Source organism: Bacillus rossius, chromosome 1 (assembly GCF_032445375.1).
Source record: "Bacillus rossius redtenbacheri isolate Brsri chromosome 1, Brsri_v3, whole genome shotgun sequence".
Lineage (NCBI taxonomy): Eukaryota > Metazoa > Arthropoda > Insecta > Phasmatodea > Bacillidae > Bacillus > Bacillus rossius.
The window spans coordinates 374,633,883-374,653,302 of NC_086330.1; the positions used below are offsets into that span (position 1 = coordinate 374,633,883).

A 19,420-nucleotide genomic window follows, 5' to 3' on the forward strand; every position below is an offset into this window, starting at 1 on the left:
CTTCTCACATACGTACATAAGTACACGCACCTTTTTTAGTTGTTTGTTTCTTTGTCCTTGTCTCTGTGTGTTGTGCCCAATGCTAAACCCTCAGCTGGTATAAATAATAAATAAATAAATATGATGGAAACTTCCTGTTCAGGCTTGTTGATTGCCCCACTGAGCCTGGCGCTATACGACTCTGGCTCGGACGTTGTGAACCTGACACCCACGAACTTCGACCGCCTGGTGGTGCAGAGCGACAGTGTGTGGGTCGTGGAGTTCTTTGCCCCGTGGTGCGGGCACTGTCAGCAGCTGGTGCCCGAGTACTCCAAGGCTGCCGCGGCTCTGAAGGCAAGTGGTTGCTAGTTCCACCACTTTGATTTTAATCAGTAGCTTAAACCCTTAAACCTGGTTATTATTTCTTAACTAATTATGCTACTTAAATTGTTCATGCCAACATTGTTAAACTGTAAAAGTTTCATATCACGTATCCAAGTTTATCTCTTGATCCTGTATACATAGATCCTGTGGTACATGATGCTTGCTGTTTTATTTATTATGTCAGAAGATCCTGGACATAACAAAAACTGGTGATGTAACCTGAATTATGACCGTAAGTTATTTACGAAAGACAATTTCCACTTGATATAATTGGTTTGTGTGGTAGTGGTAGGTTTGATGAGGATCTTTCGACATACTAAATTGAAACAGCAAGCATCATGTACCACGGAATCATTACCTACATACAGAATCATACCGTTATGGTCATGGGCTAAACTTGAATATGTGACATTGAATAATTACTTGTTGGATGTTGTTCAGTTTTACGTAACACCTTTTTTTTATTTATTTTTTTATTTAGGGATGAGAAAATAGCTGCAATTATTTAAACCATACCAACTGTTCTGCCAGTAGCCTTCACATCATTACATATCAGGGTGTCTGCTCTAGCCTGACTACGGAAAAGAGCTTTTAAACATAGTAAACATCGAAAATAGTGAAAATTATCAATCTTTTTATGATGTCGCAAACCTTTTTCTTGTAGAATGGAAATTAACATGTGTTAGTTATGAACGTTGATATGATTTGTCTGCAGTCTGTGATATGCTCTGGATTTTAAAGTAGATATGTGTTTATTTTAGTTTGAATAAGTTTAAATCTAAAATCAGCTCAGTTATTTACTCCCTCCATGCTGCTGGGTGATTACAGTCGTGAAATACTATGTGATACTCCAGATCTCCCGCTACCCCAAAATTGGTCTAAAGTACACATACATTAACACTAAAAAAAATTAATTGGGCACTGAAAAAATATTTAAGTTCTGAGACAAAAATAGTACAGTTGATGAACAATTGAAGGGTTTCGGGCAAAAACAACCAATGTCAAAAAATGAAATTTTCAGGAGAAACAAATAACTTTCTAAATGTGATTCTTTGTTAAAATTACATCTGGGTACTTTTACATACACGTGTATACAAGAAAGAAACAGTTTGTTGAAGTTTCTAATGTTGAAATATTATAATTAGCCTTTTTAAAATTATATAGTTTCTGACATTGGTTGTTTCTGCCCACAATTTTCATGGAAAAAAATCCATACCTTAAATTTATCAGATAATGCAGCAGATATTCTATTTGTACATGAATATTTGAGACAATGGCAATATATCAGTTTATTTAACAAAATTTGTTGATAAGACAATGTTAATTTTATGTATTTCTGATAGTTTCCTTGTTTTTGGTTTTTACATCACACATGATTGAAAACTGAATGAGAAAATAGCACAGTAATGTGATGGTTCACTAAAATGTCTTCACTCGATGCATTCATCACTGTTGTCATCTTCATCTATATCAATATCGCCACTAATACATTCTGGACTCTCTTTCAGCTGTGTGTAAAACATCCTGATTTCTGGTCTCTGAAGGAATGCACACAATCGTTTTAAGTCCTGCATCTTCTCTGGTGAAAGAGAAATCAGACCTCCATACAATGGGGTTAGTTCTATACTTTCAGGAAGCACAGTTTTTTTACGAATGTGGCACTTATCCCAGTGGCCAAAGTATGTATTCCTTTTCAAAATATAGGGGCAGTTATCTACGATTTCCATCAGGCGAAGATTTCTGAGAGTCAGGGATGGTCTTGGCATTTTTAAGAAGTAAGGAGCTTGTGCAAGTTTGAAATCATAAAGCATTTTTTGGGTCACAACGACGACATCAAATGGAGATGGTCTGCTGCGACAGCTACTGATTATTTCATTCCAGTAATTTGGTACTTCTGGTGAAGTAGTACTCTTTTTCTTCTCATTCAGTGCAAAGTCTTGATCATTTGGAAGAAAGGAGTGGCCCCTCATCGGAAAAATGTGAGTTAATGTTTTGAAGAGATGGAGGCAGTGAACTAATATGTATTGGAAATAGACCATTATATGATTTTTATTCTGTCCAGAGCATCCATTACTCAGTAGAACTAGATGATCAGCAGTGATGGTTTTGTTATTAAAAAAATGTAACAAAAGGGACGTTACTTCATTTGCTCCCTTCCTTCCTACTGTTTCTGTATAAACATACATCGTAGCACTGTCATTAGCTAAACCGTGTACGCCAAATACATAATACCATAGTTGCCTAGAGAAGAATACATCACTGGTACGTATGTGGGGCAATGGCAGGTTCTGCACGAAGTCAAACGAAATAACCATGCAAGTCCCTTCTATAGCAGTTTGCTGTATGCTCTCTTCATTTCAAAAAATTTATCGGCCTTCCTCTGATGCAACTCTTTCTTCTGCATCAGTATGTTCTTTTCTGTATGGTCTGTTGTACACTCTATTTGTAACTGTAATGCATCACATGTGCAACACAAACCTCTAAATGCCCAGAACACAACATGGTAGAAATGCTGTCATAGAACATACAAGGTATAGAAGTGGTTCTTCCTAGCCTGAATTGAAAACTTATTACAGCGCTGAGGTATCAGTTTTCCAAACTAAACATTTCTTAGCGGGAATTTTGAATGTAATTTATTTTTTTTCCATTATTATTTATTAGTATCCAATATCCATAAATTGCACTATGCACATTAATGAATAATGATAGTTTTTATATGTAAAGGATAATTTATATGTACTTTATTGCAAATAATGTTGTTAATATTATTTTAAATGTTAATCATGACTGTTTATAGCTTTTAAGCAAAAACAACCATTGTCATGTGACTATGGTTTTTCTTACTGGAAAGCCAACTGACATTGGTTGTTTTTGCAGAAGTACCAACATTTCATGCACCTGTTTCTTAGTGACTATGGATGTTTTTATGGAATATGAAATGTCCATAGAAAAATGACACAAATGTTATTCCCATCCTACTAATAACTCAATTTTGGCATTTTTTGACATTGGTTGTTTTTGCCAGAAACCCTTCAATTGCTTAAATAAAGTCCCTCGGACCCAAACTAATTTTTACCGCTTTTTATTATTCCTTCAAAAAAAAATTCAGAAGTCATACCATGGCCACCATCTTCTGACCACGAAAACAATGACATGGCTGAAATGCACTTTTGTCGCTTTAAAGTCTGATGACTCTAAAACACTAAGTTATTGTTCGAAGTTTACTGAAAGATGAAAATTAATATATAGTCCGTTAATGAAATCCCGTGGTTGCTTGCAACTCATGGTACAAGTCGAAGGACTTCATCCTATGTATTGAAACATGGACATATAAAATGTTATTAGATTTTATAACCTGAAATGCACATTAGCTGTGCATCTGAAATTTTAAAAAAAAAAATTTGAATTCTATTGGTGAATAAATATATGTAGGGCCACACAAAAGTGGTAAATAAAAATGAGTAGTTTCGTCATTATAAGTAGTAGGTAAAAGCTGTATAAATTTTTCGTCAAAAAAACTGTAAAGCGTTTGTTGAAAATCGGTAATAAAAATTACCGACAAAACAGGTTTATTTTTGAAAATTATTTTCTTCCTCTATTTCTTACACAAATACATATTCATACACTTTATTAACATAAGAATAGCATAATAAATCAAAGCAATTTAGTATATAATATATTTTGTATTTATTTTAAAGTCACTTTAGTGCACATGGCTTGCAGTAAATAAAAAAAATAATGTTGCTAAACATATCAAAATAATGATACAATTAAGTACGTCCATTGAAATATCTTGAAAGCATAATTTCAATGTTTTAGATTTTTAAACCAGTAGGCAGGTCAGAAAATATCTGGCCATATGACGAAAATGCTCTTTCACTGTCCACATTTGAAACTGGTTTCCACAGCAGTGCTAAAGTTTGTGACACAAAGTTGCAGTGTTCACTATGGAATCCTTACAAAATCTGGCAGATTTCAGCAGTGAGCCTTTCTTTCAAAACATTGGAAACTTGCATCTGAAGTGCAAGATAACCTTCTAGAAATTCCTTCTTTGTAACAGAGTTGATAAGAGGAAGATGGTTAGCAGTTGTGAACAGCTTCTCATCAATATTATTGCTCACAATGTTTCGAGCAGCAAACAGTTTCCCAACAGTGCTAAAGAACTCTTTAGCAGTGTCTTTTTTCCTAAGGTTTTGTAGCTTGGCGAGACACTTCACTCCTAATCTCTTCAATACATCTTTCATCTGACTTTGCTTGACAGCTGAAGGGAGTTTTGAAAGGGCAGCAGATGTTCTGTCTCCAAAAATTCCCCTGCTAACCAATAAGAAGTTATTCTCTAAGTCATACAACTTTGAATAGAGTTTATGACTTAAAGAGTAACTACAACCTTCAAGCTCCAGGATGTTTTCTGTGAGTTCCTTGCCATGGTCCACGAGAAATTCAGCGGAGCACAGAATTATTGCAAGCTGGCAGTCACTCAAGTTCTTAAAATAGTCTGTCGAAACACCATTATCTTCTCCATTGAAAAATTCCATTAGATCATTAATGTATTCCGCAATACATTCAACGGAATGGAACCAGGAATTCCACCTGGTCAAAACTGGTGCTGGGAATATTTTGACATCGTTTTCTTTTTCCGGGTAGGTACTTTTGTTTTAGAAGTCCCATTTTTTGCCATGTTTACAGTGATAAAACAAATTGCATTTTATTTTCATAGCAAGATAGTTCAAGTAGGCATTGTCTGTTATTCTAACACAGGAATTAACAGATATTTTAATGTTTTTCGTGAATTCAAAAAAAAAAGTTAATTTCACAGCAAAATCAAATTTCTTATAGTTTTTTCACATTTTTCGTCATTTTTTCGCGATCGTGAAAATTGCATGTGATATTCTTAAAAAGTTTTCCTTTCCTTAACTTGGGCGTGCAGCCCATATTCATGTAGTCTATGGTTTGAATTCGCAGTGTGTGTGTTGCAGGGAGTTGTGAAGGTGGGGGGAGTTAACGTGGATGAGCACAAAGCCCTCGGGAGTCAGTACAGCGTGCAGGGCTTCCCCACCATCAAGATATTCGGTGCAGACAAGCGCAAGCCGGAGGACTACAAAGGACCCAGGACAGCGCAGGGAATCATCGACGCGGCGTTCTCGGCTCTGCGCTCCAAGGTCAACTCACAGTTGCCTGGCGGGAGGAGGAGCGGCGGCGACCAGTCGAAGGTAAGTGCGTAATCATGTTGCTGCCGTGGTATTATCCTTCCCACGACTATGGCCAGAAGTGTTGAAACAAGGTTGGCAGTGCGGCAAGTACCGCAGTTCCTTTTTATCTACATGAGGATCCCAACAGTGGTTGAGTCGTCAGTTCACTCGATTCCCACCAAAGTGATTGTGGTCAGATTTCTGGTGAGGTGAAACCTAGATTTTTGCAAAGGAAAAACACTGTGTGCATTTATGTGAGTTGGGTTTTTTATTGGGGTACAGTTTCCTTTCACTCATTCATTCTGTCAATTTTCAGTTCTCATTATAACACCAGCATCATTACCAATAACCTAGTTGTTGAAGAAATTTTAATTGTAGCTATGTACAGTAGAACCCTGTTATAATGAATCTGAAGGGAGTAGTTTATATGTTCACTATAGAGGGGAAACTTTATATCTGGGAAAACTTTTATATTGGCATTACATACTCAAAAGCATAATCTTAACTACACATAGGCCTAAGCCAAGAAAAGAACGAATGAAAATACTCAAAGCAACAGTTTTATGAGCAAATGCAGATATTATTTTTAATACACTACACATGTACCAACTTTCTATTAATGGTTCTTCGACATCGGCGTATTTTCCTTTTTTCAGGTGTTTAATACTCTGTGACGTATTCGCAGCTTGAGAAAGAAGATTGTTCAGCTTGTTTAATATTGTACTTAATGTGAATGTTGCAATTCCCAGTTCATTTGCTATTAACACGTGCGGGACAGTGGGGTTGGAGTCTACCTTTTTAATAATGTCCAGTTTATCTCGCACAGATAATGCCTTACGTTTTTTAACGCGTTTTTCACCCTTTTTTATGTACGTATTTCTTATTGAAGCACATTTGCAGCTTAATAACACGAAATTCTTTTTACCGTCAAAAGTAAATAAACGAAAAATAACGAGTCTGGCGCATCAAAGATCACTACGTATCATTTAGTAGCGCAGTTGCTAAAGCTGGAACGAAAATTTCTTACTTTCAATGGAAAAATTTAGTCCACAGAGTTCTATCTAGTGGTAGTCTTACGAACCTTACTCGATCAAAATGTCCGAAACGCGAACAATAAAAATGAGACGTAAAAATATTGAATTTGCTGCTATAATGTAAATACATATTTGTGTAATTTATGTTTAATTTTGATAACTTATTAAATGTACACGTGTTCGCCCATTCTTTAACTATGCAGGGAAAACTATTTTTTATTTTCACCAAACTGAGCACCATTTCTGGCTACACGTAGCCTACCGAGGCCACTCGATTACGACTTGTTTATAATATGAACAGTGGACAATCGAGTAGCATTGTGCGGAGAAAATCGTTAATGTGATCCAGAATAGGAGTTTTGTGAAAATACTTGTAATTATATGAAAATATTTAAGATAAATGTGCATTATGCCGGCAAAATTTGTTCGTAGTACATGGGAAAACGTATCAACATTGACTAAAGTTGTGCACTATATCCAATAAATTAATACATAACCTCACATCATTTTGCCGGGACCGAGACGGAAATTCACAATAAACAGGAATTCATTATAGGCGGGTTCACTATAAACGGGTTCTACTGTATGTGGAGTATAATAAACAACATTGCATGCTTCCCCTCTATGCATGCACATTTTCATTTTTTGACGTGACGTCTAATAAATCGATGAACGCCGGCTGCACACATAAAAAAGGATGACTCATTGTCCTGTTACACTCATTGTCCCATTACACTTTGTCCTGTTACGCTCATTGTACGCTTGCGCCGCATCTGTCTCTCTTCCACTCGATTGGAACAACCATCGATTTGACTTTTTCGAGGCGCATTAAACTTGAAACACTCCCATTCGTTTCCTACTTTTCCTATCATCCTCCTATCCTTATGAGAATAACACAGATTGGAAGAAGTTAAATAGCAAACATGTATAAAAGTTATAGTTAAAATAATCTGTTCGTTAAAGTATTTAACATATTTGAATTAATGAGTGCAAATAAATTTTAATTTATCAATTAAATTGTAGATTTCATTTCACTCCTTTGTATCAGTACAAAATAGTGATAATTCAATAAAAAAATTTTCAATTTTATTCATAAAAGTATGCAATCATTTCACCAATGTTTTGTTATGACGTCACGTTAAACTATCGTCCGTAAACCGACTTTACAGACAACCAATTTTTTTATTTTGAGTAACTCCAGATTATAGTTGTTCCATGATATTTTATGTATGCGTTAATTTGGTTTAAACTAATTAAACAAAAGTTTTGCTTTGAGGGAACATTGGCATTGCTTTAATGCCTTGACAACTTTTTAAATTTTCTGCTATATTGAAATTTTGTAATACTTCTGCAAACATTGTAATGTCTGGATGATACATGATATGTTCTCAACTTTTGTTTTTCTTTGCCATATAGAGCGATCCCAAGGACGTGATAGAGCTGACAGACTCCAATTTCGACTCTCTCGTGCTGGATTCGGATGACATGTGGCTGGTAGAGTTCTTTGCCCCATGGTGCGGCCATTGCAAGAACCTAGCACCTCATTGGGCGCGAGCTGCTACGGAGCTGAAGGGCAAGGTACTTGTGTAGCTGCTCTGTTTCCCTTGTTAATATATACGAGTATAACTCTGTGTTGTGTTCATGTGCTCTCATAATTTCACACCAGTTCGTGTTTCTGTGGTTTTCAAGTTGATACATAGCATTCACAATATTGTCTGGGTCAGGCCAATTGGAGAAGGTTTTGTTGTAAATCATTCAGTGGTAGCTGACATAGTACATGTGTAAAAAATTACATTTGTATACAAAATTTTTACATGATTAATTCTATTAATTTTAACTTTTAATGATGCAACTCAAATGTGTTAAAATATCTTTAAGGGTGCACTAACAAAACTTTTGAGAAAAAAACACTGTCCCAAAAATTGGTTTCCCTAGTAAGGATACAGGAATTTGAGCTTTTGCATGTTAAATTGGTGGTATAATTCCAGATATCTATAAACTGGTTTTAGCAGGGGGGTTTTTTTTTGGGGAGGGGGATTGATATTAAAAAATATCAGGACTTTGTCTGTGAAATAAAAAAGTTTTGGAACAATATAGTGTTTTGTTGGATTCAGTAATATTAAATAATAATAATTCAAGAGTAATGGATGTTATTCCATATATGGATATTTTGGTATGGACAGCAGATTTATGGCATTTGCTTTGATGGCAGAATTGGATTTTTAACCTGTGCCCGTGGAATGTTGATGATGACTTGTGTGTCGACACTAAAAATTTTAATGTGTCATTGCATTCAACAGCTTCAAGGGGATATCATTTCTGATGTGAGAGACATAAGAAATGTATTTATTACTCTTATCAAGCTACACTTGAATAAATACTAAAATAGCGTATAGGCGTAGTCATTAGATTTGTGCCAAAACGAATCTGCAGGAACTGTATTTCCTGATACTTAATTGAATCTGCGTTTCTGATGATTCGTGACCTAAAATTCCACCAGTACCTTTTTCACTTTTCATACTACTAAATACTTTGAACTTGCATCATTTCTTAGCTACTTGTGCCAGCCGTACAAATCAAACTTAAACCACCTATGTTTTAATAACTGTCTTGAATCTAATACATCGTAAATAAATACATATATCACCAGCATGGTAAAGTTAGATAAGAACATTTAGATTTAGAGCATGGCTACCAGTACAAACAACAGAAAATATCAACTGCTTTAACTGTAAAGAAATGTTTGGAATATCGTGATGGAGACATTTTTAATTAACTTAAGTCATGTTTTTTAAGTTGAATTTTTTTTAAATAATACAATAATAAAAGGTTTCATATAAAATAATTACTATTACTGTATCGCATGCAAAGTGACCATGTGAAACACATTTCCATAAAAATGTTTGGTACCATAAATTTTTGCCGCAGCATGCGTAAGATTGTATTGGAATCCCCGTTCTTGAATTGTAAACTTGTACAGTCTTGCAATTTTGCTCATTTTGAATTCATTTTTTTAACCCTTGTATTTTGTAAATCAATATATTTCATAGTTACCTATTATTAAATAATCTTATTTTATATAATTACGTATGAAATAATTAAATTTTTCCACCCTCCATTAGTAAATTCATGTTTCAATAAGCCACTTAGGGGTTTCCAACAAACAATTGAAAACAAGCTTAAAAAAAGTTAAAACAGAGAGAGTATGTTCCATTTATAAACTAAAAACATTTGCATTGCATGCTTTTCTTAGAATGAGTTATTTTGTGTTTTATTAAATTTATAAAAATATTTTAACGAAAATATGTTTTCTCCTGTATCGGTTTAGAATCTGTTAATCAGCAACAGTTGTATCAGCATATCGTAAAATTAGGTGAATCGGTACAGCTCTAATTGTCATATTTGTTAAGACTATTTAAAATATCATGTGATAGTAGAGTTCTACGTAGTTTAATACTATATAACTGACATCATTAATACCAAGACTAGTGGTCCGGAGTCTAGACCTTTACAATACCGATTTTGTTAATCGTGCATCTTAAAGATTTGTTTCTCTAAAATCTTATTCAAAATTAAGTATAACAGTATATGTGTTGTGCATAAGTTAATAGACATTTATAGGGATGTGCGGGTACCCAATAATTTCAACTTCGATTTGATTCCTCAACTATTTGAACCCGGAACCGAAACTAAAATTTGGAATCGAAAAATTCTGGCAAATATTTCAAAAATAAAAAGATCAAAGAAAGAAATTGACGGTTACTGTTTAACTGATTGCTAGACATAAATTTATTTGTCAATTATCATTATTGCCGCGCACTTTCACTCAAGCAAATTTCATACATTATGAAATATAGGTTAGGTCGAACATTAAATATTTTTCAAAGATCGTTTATGATATAATTTACATGTTCAAAACCACTACATAACTGTTTAGGCTTGCAAAGATAGATACCTTACGAAAACTGCTTGTTTATGAAATATTTTAACAATTTGCTCAAACATTTTTATTTCTGCCTACTTACGGCATATTACTCATGACCATTTCTCACCTTGCACGGGGAAAAAAAATATTGTGGGTTTATTTGTTTTGAAAAATAAATAACACGTATTAAAAATGAATTTTACAACCATCAACGCACAATTTTCTGTTAACAGTTAAAATATTTCCTTGTTCAACCATACATTTACAATGATCGCCATTCTGTGACAGTCTTCTGTTAACAGAATAACCAACATTAAAACATTCACGACATGAAAATATTTTAGCGGTGCCCGACGTGTAGACCAGTTGACATGTCACCATTTATCATAGATTGTGCGTGCCGACACAAAGGAATCGAATCACTGAATCGTAACATTCTGTCAGTATCGAAGTAGTGTTTACTGTTTATGCTTTTGCCTTTTACAAAACTTAATTAAAGCTGATCATCGTTGTGTGGTTTAACTTCGTGAAGTTAATAAATTAATCATATTTACGTATTTTTTCCGTTTTTAGGGGAACAGATCTTGTTAAAAAAAAACGAAGAAATATATGTTACTTATTGGTTTTAATTTAAATAAACCTACTGGCTAGGCCATGCTGCATACGTCATATGTGCAAATGTAGGTTAATTAATAAATTATACTTCTTTGCGTAGCACGCATCGCACTATCTCGGTAACTCCAGTGAGGCAGTTGACTTTACCGTTGGTAAAATTTGACATCTTTAAACAGTGGTGGATTAAATAAGTACTGGATGAAAATTGTGGCAAGTTTAAGGGCCGCAGTCATCTTTGGAAATTTTATGACAAAATATCAGAAAGCCATTCCAAATGTAAAACTTGTGGAAGTAAACTCAAACAGGTGCATGGTAGCACTTCTAGCGTGGCGAAGCACTTAACATTACACAAGAGTGTATATTCAGAGTACTTACAACTACAGAAAGAATTAACTCATGCACCTTCCACATCAAGTAACAAAGTACAACTCACTCTGTCAGCTTCGTTTAGTAGCCAAGAAAAGTATGGTAGAGACCATCCCATAGCTATTGCCATAACCAATGCCATTGGCAAAATGATTGCTGTGGATCTACAGCCATACAGTATGGTTCAAGATAAAGCCTTCAAAGACTTGATGGCGCTAGTTGAACCCAAGTATTCCCTACCAGACCGAACAACATTCTTTAGGCATGTAGTGCCAGAGCTGTACAATGGTCTGGTGGAAAAAATGCACACGAAAATAAATAATGACTTCAAAGAAGGCGTCAATTCGGTGGCATTTACAACAGATATGTGGACGTCATGCAGTAATGACAGCTATTTATCATTAACATGTCATTATGTGGACAAAGATTTTGTTCCTGTTCATCACATGCTGGGGAATGTTCTTTTCACCGGAGAACATAGTGGGGAAGCAATTGCCAATACTCTGCTTAGACTAAATGCAAAGTGGGAAATTCCAAACACTATACCTATTTACATAGTTTCAGATTCTGCTAGAAACATGAAATCTGCAGCTGCTAAAACCATTTGGCATTCATTTAGCTGTGATAAAAATTAAAATAGAACATCAAATTAAAATATTAACTTTAAATATTTATTATTAAATTGAATAAAGAATAAATATTTATAAAAATAAATAAACAAATATAATGAAAACGTTTTGATAAAAATGAAAAGTGAATATTAAATTAAGAAAATAAATATTTAAAAAATGAATAAACTTAAATTTTTGAATTTATTATTAAATTAATTTATTTTCTTTTAAAATATTAAATAATCAAGAATAATTATTTAAAATTAAGAATCTCATATTATTTAGTACAAATTATTTCATATATATGATTCTCTAAATTTTATTTATTTAATTTTTCAAATTTATACTGAACTTTATTGACTGTGTTGACTATCTTTTTCCAGCCCTTTCATTATTTTATTGTAATTAATTATTTGCATGCAATTAAAAACAAATTTTTAATGATGCCAAAGAAGTATAACTTCTCGTGTGTGTACATTAGTACACGCACCCATTTTTTTTATAAGACAGAGATCAGGAAAACACTTTATGATGGCATAAAGGTGTCTATAATGAAAATGAACTAACATACTTTGCAAAAAACTTTTTTTATTATTAAAAAAAGAAATGCGTGATATCCTATTGTCTTCAGCACTGCACTCTCATGTTTTGCTGCTGCATCACGAAGACGACAAAGGAACAGTAGGGGCTAAGTCCATTACCACGCTCCTTGTTCAAAATACTGAAGGGTGGTTTCAACAGCCTTTAGTACATCACTATGTGATATTTTAGGAGCTGGTATGGTGGCGTTCTCAATATCAACATCTTAATCATTTTCCGGCATTGTTTCATTATCTGTGACAGCAGCAATAATTTCTGCATCGGACTTAAGTCTTCCTCGGTATCATTCGGGAACCACTGTTTGACGTCATTTTCATCAGCTTCTCCACATCCAGGAATTTTTTTTTAGGAGGTTGAGTAAGATTACATTTTTGCATCATCATGTTCAACGAACTCATTTCCCTCGTTATCAAGGAGTTTTCGCCAGGAAAGAACTAGTGTTAATTACTCTAACTTGTTCCAGGCATCTACCACCCATCCAACAACATCCAATAGGTGAATATTCAAGTTCTGGATTAGACCTTGACCATCATCATTAGCAGAAAGAAGGGAAGATAACAGCGTGCACATATATCTTCTCTTGAGGCTAACCAAAACTACTTGCTCCATTGGCAGGCATAACGCTGTGACATTGGATGGTAAAATCTTTGCTCGTATGTCCCCATTTTTTTCACTATTCAATGCATGGATGCGAATACGTGTTGTCCAAAATCAGAATAGCCTTCCTTGGCAGGTTTTTAGATTTAAAAAAAAAACTGCTCAACCAGAGGAACAAATACTTCATGGAACTGTTCTTTGAAAATTTCACATCTCATTCAGGCATGTGACTGGTTTCAGTACCAAACTGAAAGTTTATCCATTTCAGTGTGATTAGATGCATGTGGTTTCTTTCATCATTGCCCTCTCCTTGCTCCTTTTAAAACATGGGGCTGAATGTTCTTTCTTGAAAGCAAGACTTTTCTCTGGTAACATTTTATAATTTAACCCTGTTTCATCACAATTGTACAATTGCTCTCAGGTTAAACTTTCAACTTTGATAAATTTCTGATAGTTTTCCTTAAACTGAGGCATACCCTCTGTGTCCCCAGTTGGTTTTTCCCCACAGATACTAAGCTGCCGGATTCCATAGCGTTTCTTCCAGTGATCAAGTCAGCTAGTGCTTGCGACAAATTTAGAATCGTCTTTTTTTAAATTCTTCATAAAATTTGAAGGCTTTCTCATGCAAGATTGACCTGCTAATTGGCAGGCATTTTCTCCTGTTTGGCGAAACCAAATGTAAAGTGCTTCATTTACCTCATTAAAGTTACTTTCCTTTATACTTTTCCTTTCTTTCAATGTTTCTGTACACATACTTATAACACACTACGACTCAATTTCTGTCCGCTTCTTCTTCCAGTATCCAGTCGTACTTTTGCCGACTCCCAAGTCCTTGGCCACTGCACTGACACTTTCTCCCTTATCCAGTCTCTTCAATGCCCACAAATTGTGCTCCATAGACAAGTTCACTTGTTTTCTTTTAATGGAAGATGCCATCACAGAATACTGTCCAGCACCCACAAACTATGAAACAGCTCAGAACAATGCAGTACGCACGGTTACTCACAGCGAGTTACGCAATGCGGTTAAGAAATCAACTGACCCTGGCAAAGGCTGCAGGTAATCTGAACGGCTGACTGCGCGCCGACGCCAGACAAATGGTGAAGGAGTGGCAGTGTGGTGGGTGACAAAGGAATGTGGGATCTTGAACGTGTCTGGGCACTGGGTTTTTTGCCCTGCCAAGTTTTGGCCGAGTTATCTGGACTGTCGGGTTATAGAGTGTCTAGTTTTTGGGTACTCTACTGTATTATAAAATAATAAATAAAAATACCGAGAAGGGGTGAAAAAATTTAAGTATTTTTTTAAGATTATTCGAAAAGCATGAAAGATAGAAGAAATATTTCAGAATAAAAATTACTAAGCATAAAATTTGACATAAAAATCTTTACTTTTTTGCTAATATTAAAATTAACAGAGAGTTAGGGTTCTTAGAATTTGAGGGATGATATGTACAACTTAAAAAAATCATAACAAGACATAAAGTTAATGAAATTAATTTTTTTATATTTAATAAGAAAAATACCTATAATCTTTCTTTCAGTCAAATTTTTTTTTATCGTTTATAAAAAGGTATAACAATTTAATAATTTTAATTTAAATGACTTAGAAAGGTGAAATCAAAATTTTGAATAGAGAATAACGGCAAAGATAAAATGTTTTAAAGAGAAATGTTTTCTTTAATATTGTGTTGCCTTGACAACGAGCATGCACCAAATCTATAACCTATTAAAGCTCTTGACCAAATTATATATATGGTTTGTCTATTTTTTTATGTTAAATGGGGACTATGCAGAGAGTTTTCACGAAATTTTATTTTCTTATTATTCAGTCTGAATGCTGACTGGCACATAATGTCGAAACATGTAGCTCACGGCGATCAAAACAGTGTTAACCAAGTGACCAAGCCTGCTTAATCTCCCACTGCAGTCATCCATTCTTAATTAAAATTTAACTGTTTCCAAATGAACTTTTTATTTTAAGGAAAAAGTTAATCCCCAATAAAACATAAGTCTAGAAAACAGGGTTGGAGGTTTAAACCAGTTTTTTTTATTACATTGGTTATTTTGGTTTTCATAATGTTCAAAGTAAAGCCATAAATCATCCTGGTTTCTGCCACTTATGTTTAACTAGCAAAGTTATAACATCACAGAACTGAAGTACAGCAAATCTGCACATCTGACTGGGACATAACCATAGGAAGGGTATTTCCCCACAGGAAGAGGATTCTCAAAGAAAGGTTTTCTCACAGTACTGTTGGGGATTTCCCACGAAATAGAAATTAAGTAATTAAGTATTTATTATTATTTTTTATTTTAGAGGAGTATTTAGCTGTGTATAATTTACAACTTATTCAGATAATTTAAATTTGACCAATTTGATTAGTACATAATTTTTTGTTCCTGTAAATGACAAGAAAAACTAATAAGCAAATTTTTGTTGCTAGAGTGGAATTAGACCTTGCAGCCTATCTGGAACCAATCCCCAAAATTTTGCAGAGCACCGTACAAATTCACAAAAAAAATAAGTAGAGCAAAGGCAGATCCCATTCTACTATGGGATCCGGAGTGTGGCTCTGTAAGAGCATAATGGGTGAACAAAAGCTAAAAAATTATCAACACAAACCCCAAGGGTAAATTTATTCCAATCATCATTACATAAAATGCATTCTGTAAATAGAGATATAAATAGGCAAATGGTTACAATGATTGCATGCATAACCTTCAAATTTATGCAATATTATAGGGCAAGCACTAGAGGCAATTTCAATATAAGGAACGGCTTGATAAACAACAAACAGGTACATGTGCAGTCGTAAAACGCAGGGATCATGAAAGATTAATTTACAGTTCCTATCATTGGTTTCAGCCCGCGGGCAAAGCATACAAACACTAATAAGGGTACGAGCTGCAGAGACAAGCAAGGCGAGTTAACTTCACTCTCCTATAAGGCAAATAGGGCAGTTAGCCAGACAACTAGGGCCTTGAAGTTAAGACTGGGTAAATGACACATTAATATGAAACACAAAATACAATAAAACATGTAAGAAACCAGGTGCCTGTAACCTTCACATAAAAAAAAGCATTAAACACAAGGTTATGAAAAGGCACGTAAAACTCACCTGACTAAGCGTTGGACCAATGGGTCAAAAGTACAGTGCCACAATACACACAAAAGTCTATACCAAACCATAATTTAGAAAGGTGGTGGCTGAAACGTAATTTCGAACAAAGGGAACATGAGGAAGTAAAGTTAATGTGCAACCACTATGCACACAATCAAAGAAACAAACGAACATAGCCACATACCTTGAGGCAATGCCCAGTTTGGTGTTCCTAACAAAACACCCCCACCAGATCAAGCAACGAACTGAGTCTAGTGCATCGGCGAGTAGAAGTGAAGACCGACACAGCCTCCCCTCCGCGCATGTGCAAAGGGGTGGAGGGGGGCATACAATGCATGAGTGAGGACGGCGTGTGCTGCAGGTGAAGCTGGGGGCCCTGGACGCCACGGTGCACACGAGCAAGGCCCAGCAGTACGGAGTGAACAGCTACCCCACCATCAAGCTGTTCCCGTCCGGCAGGAAGGACGCCGGCTCGGCCGTCGACTTCACCGGCGGGCGAACCAGCAGCGACATCGTCAACTGGGCCTTGGACAGGCTGGCAGAGAACGTGCCGCCCCCGGAGATCAAGCAGGTCTGGCGGAAGAGGGATACAAATTGCTGGGCAAAATTTTTATGTACACTTTATTTTTATTTGTGTGTCTAACGGGGAAAAACCTGGTAAAGTCAGTGAGGGAATGAGGGTCTTTTCAGCAACAGGAAAAAGTTAGGAACTTTTTAAATGATGCAGTTACTGAAAATTTAACGTTACAGCAGAGACTTGTACAGTTAAACCTCGTTATTACAAACCTGAAGGGACCATAATTTTAGCACTTTGTAATAACAAGGTTTTGTATTAACCAAACTATTGTGATAACATTACAACATAAATATTATATACATTGTATTGTATAACTGTTGTAGCCCACCTTGCTGAACTGAAATTATGAAATCCTTAATGCTAAGTATCTGCCTTCTTCTGCATCATAAATCCAGAAATTGGCAAATTTGCTGCACATATTTTTCTCATAGTTGATTCACATTCTTCTCGTAGTTGATAACCCACAATAACTTGCAAAAGTTAATTAATTTTTTTTAATATTGTTGACAAGGACTATTGTAGGAGTTTTTCTTCATTGTCAACTTCTTTGATCATTTTAGTTTTAACTTGCAATGTAATATTGTAACATTTACGATTGGCAGTCATTTTACAACACACAACATAACACAACACAACACACGCACAAAATTAAAGTTATGGCACATGTGCGGCCAAAAGAAAACACAAGAACTTACTACCGTAGATTATCTAAACTTCTTCATATGTGCACTTCCGACGAATGATAAAAATACGGCATAGAGTATGTATCTCAATTTCTTTGTATGTGCACTTCAGATGAATAATATAAAAATGGCATAAAGTACCTTCTTTTTAGTTTCAGTTTACATAATGGCATCTTTTCTAGTTTAGTTACTAATAGCACTACTAGAGTTACACTTTTCATCTTGTTTTTCAACCGTTTTGCGCTGTAGGATAGATACTTCTTTGGAGAAACATTTGTTTACTTGATTGTTATGAAAACGTGATTATTTATTTTGAACTTCGGTAGAGAAATTTTTATTAACCGTTTACTTATACATGTAAACAGCAACTTGAGGGATTAAAACAACTTTGTATTTCATATAAACAGTATTTCGTATTAAAAGTACTAAAAAACATAAGAAAGCATCCTTTATTTTCTGGGACTTGAAAGTACTTTGTGTAAGCAGGAATGTATTAATGATTTTTGACTGTATTTATTTTTACCAGTTCCAAGTACACATCCTTCTTTTTCATTTCCAACCTGTATCTAAGTGTTAACAAAGGTTTTCTTCCATTCCTTTTAGCTTATCAGTAATCAGCATTATGTCAATGCATATTGACTTCAGTGCTGTCTACAGTAGTGCAATAAAATAATTGGTAGGCCTTGAGGCCAGTTGAATTGTGAAGAGTGGTATGTCTACGAGTAACAAATTTGAATTTGAATTTTTTATACTTATTGGCAACTAATTTCAATGATGAGGGAAAATATATTTCCATGCCTGGAAAAGTTGTGGAATATTTCATATATTTGCTAGCCATCATGTATATTTCTCAGACAGTATAAATTTCTCTCTTTATTTTATTTGAGAAGGTATTTTACTATAAATTGAAATCTTTAAAAATATTTAGGTTTGTTTAAGCAATGCTGTCTTTTTGTCAAGATTTGCTGTTGACTGCTACTGTCATACAAGAGCTACTAAATTTTGTTCAGGAAATAGAATTTTATCATAGAAGTAATAGTCTTATAGGAATACTTTCTATTTTAAGTAATATTAAATTGTCTGTATTTAATATGAAATTTTTATTTGGATTTCAGCTCTGATGCAATCAACGTCGCTAGCTAAGTTTCATTTTTTTTTATTTTTTATTATAGTACAATTTTATGACATTTCATTGAAAAACTTAAAAATCCTAGGGAAAACCTAGAATTTGGTCTTGCTAGTGGAGTGGTTTTCTCTGGTAGTTCATGATCTAGTAATATTTTAGATATATGCATTTGAAATTTTTAGTTAAAAAACAATATTTATTTTTGGTAACTGAAAATTTTTTCGCTGTCAAAACCACAAGGAGTCTTGGTTGTAATGTGTGATAGTATCTCAATTTAATTACATATGTGAAAAAATATGTTTTTCTATTCATATTAAATGCAATGCTAAATGTTGCACCTCTGTGGTAAGCTTTTGGTTTTCATCACTGGATGTTATGAAATAAACGTTTACCAGGGTGGCCACTCACCGGGAAAACCGGGAAAACCGGGATTTATCAGGATTTATCAGGGAAATCACGTTGTTCGGGAATTATCAGGGAAATGTCAGGGAATTTTTTTAATAACCGGGAATTTTTTGTGTCATGTATATTTCAGCGAAATATACATACAAGAGCTGCCAACCATTACGGATTTTCCGTAATTATTACGGATTTAACACAATATTACGGAATT

General features: G+C 34.7%; 1 protein-coding gene across 2 annotated transcripts in view; it reads left to right on the plus strand.

The window, feature by feature from the left end:
• The window catches only part of LOC134528522 (protein disulfide-isomerase A6 homolog), a 35,525-nt gene that overhangs the window by 7,465 nt on the left and 8,640 nt on the right, over nucleotides 1-19,420 (plus strand). The window contains exons 2-5 of one of the 2 annotated variants that reach the window (XM_063362225.1): nucleotides 143-333; nucleotides 5,340-5,573; nucleotides 8,003-8,164; nucleotides 16,783-16,992. In XM_063362225.1, coding sequence (XP_063218295.1) covers nucleotides 143-333; nucleotides 5,340-5,573; nucleotides 8,003-8,164; nucleotides 16,783-16,992 — 797 coding nt within the window. Of the gene's footprint in view, nucleotides 1-142; nucleotides 338-5,339; nucleotides 5,574-8,002; nucleotides 8,165-16,782; nucleotides 16,993-19,420 lie in introns of both variants that reach the window. The other variant, XM_063362224.1, reaches the window with a different exon arrangement.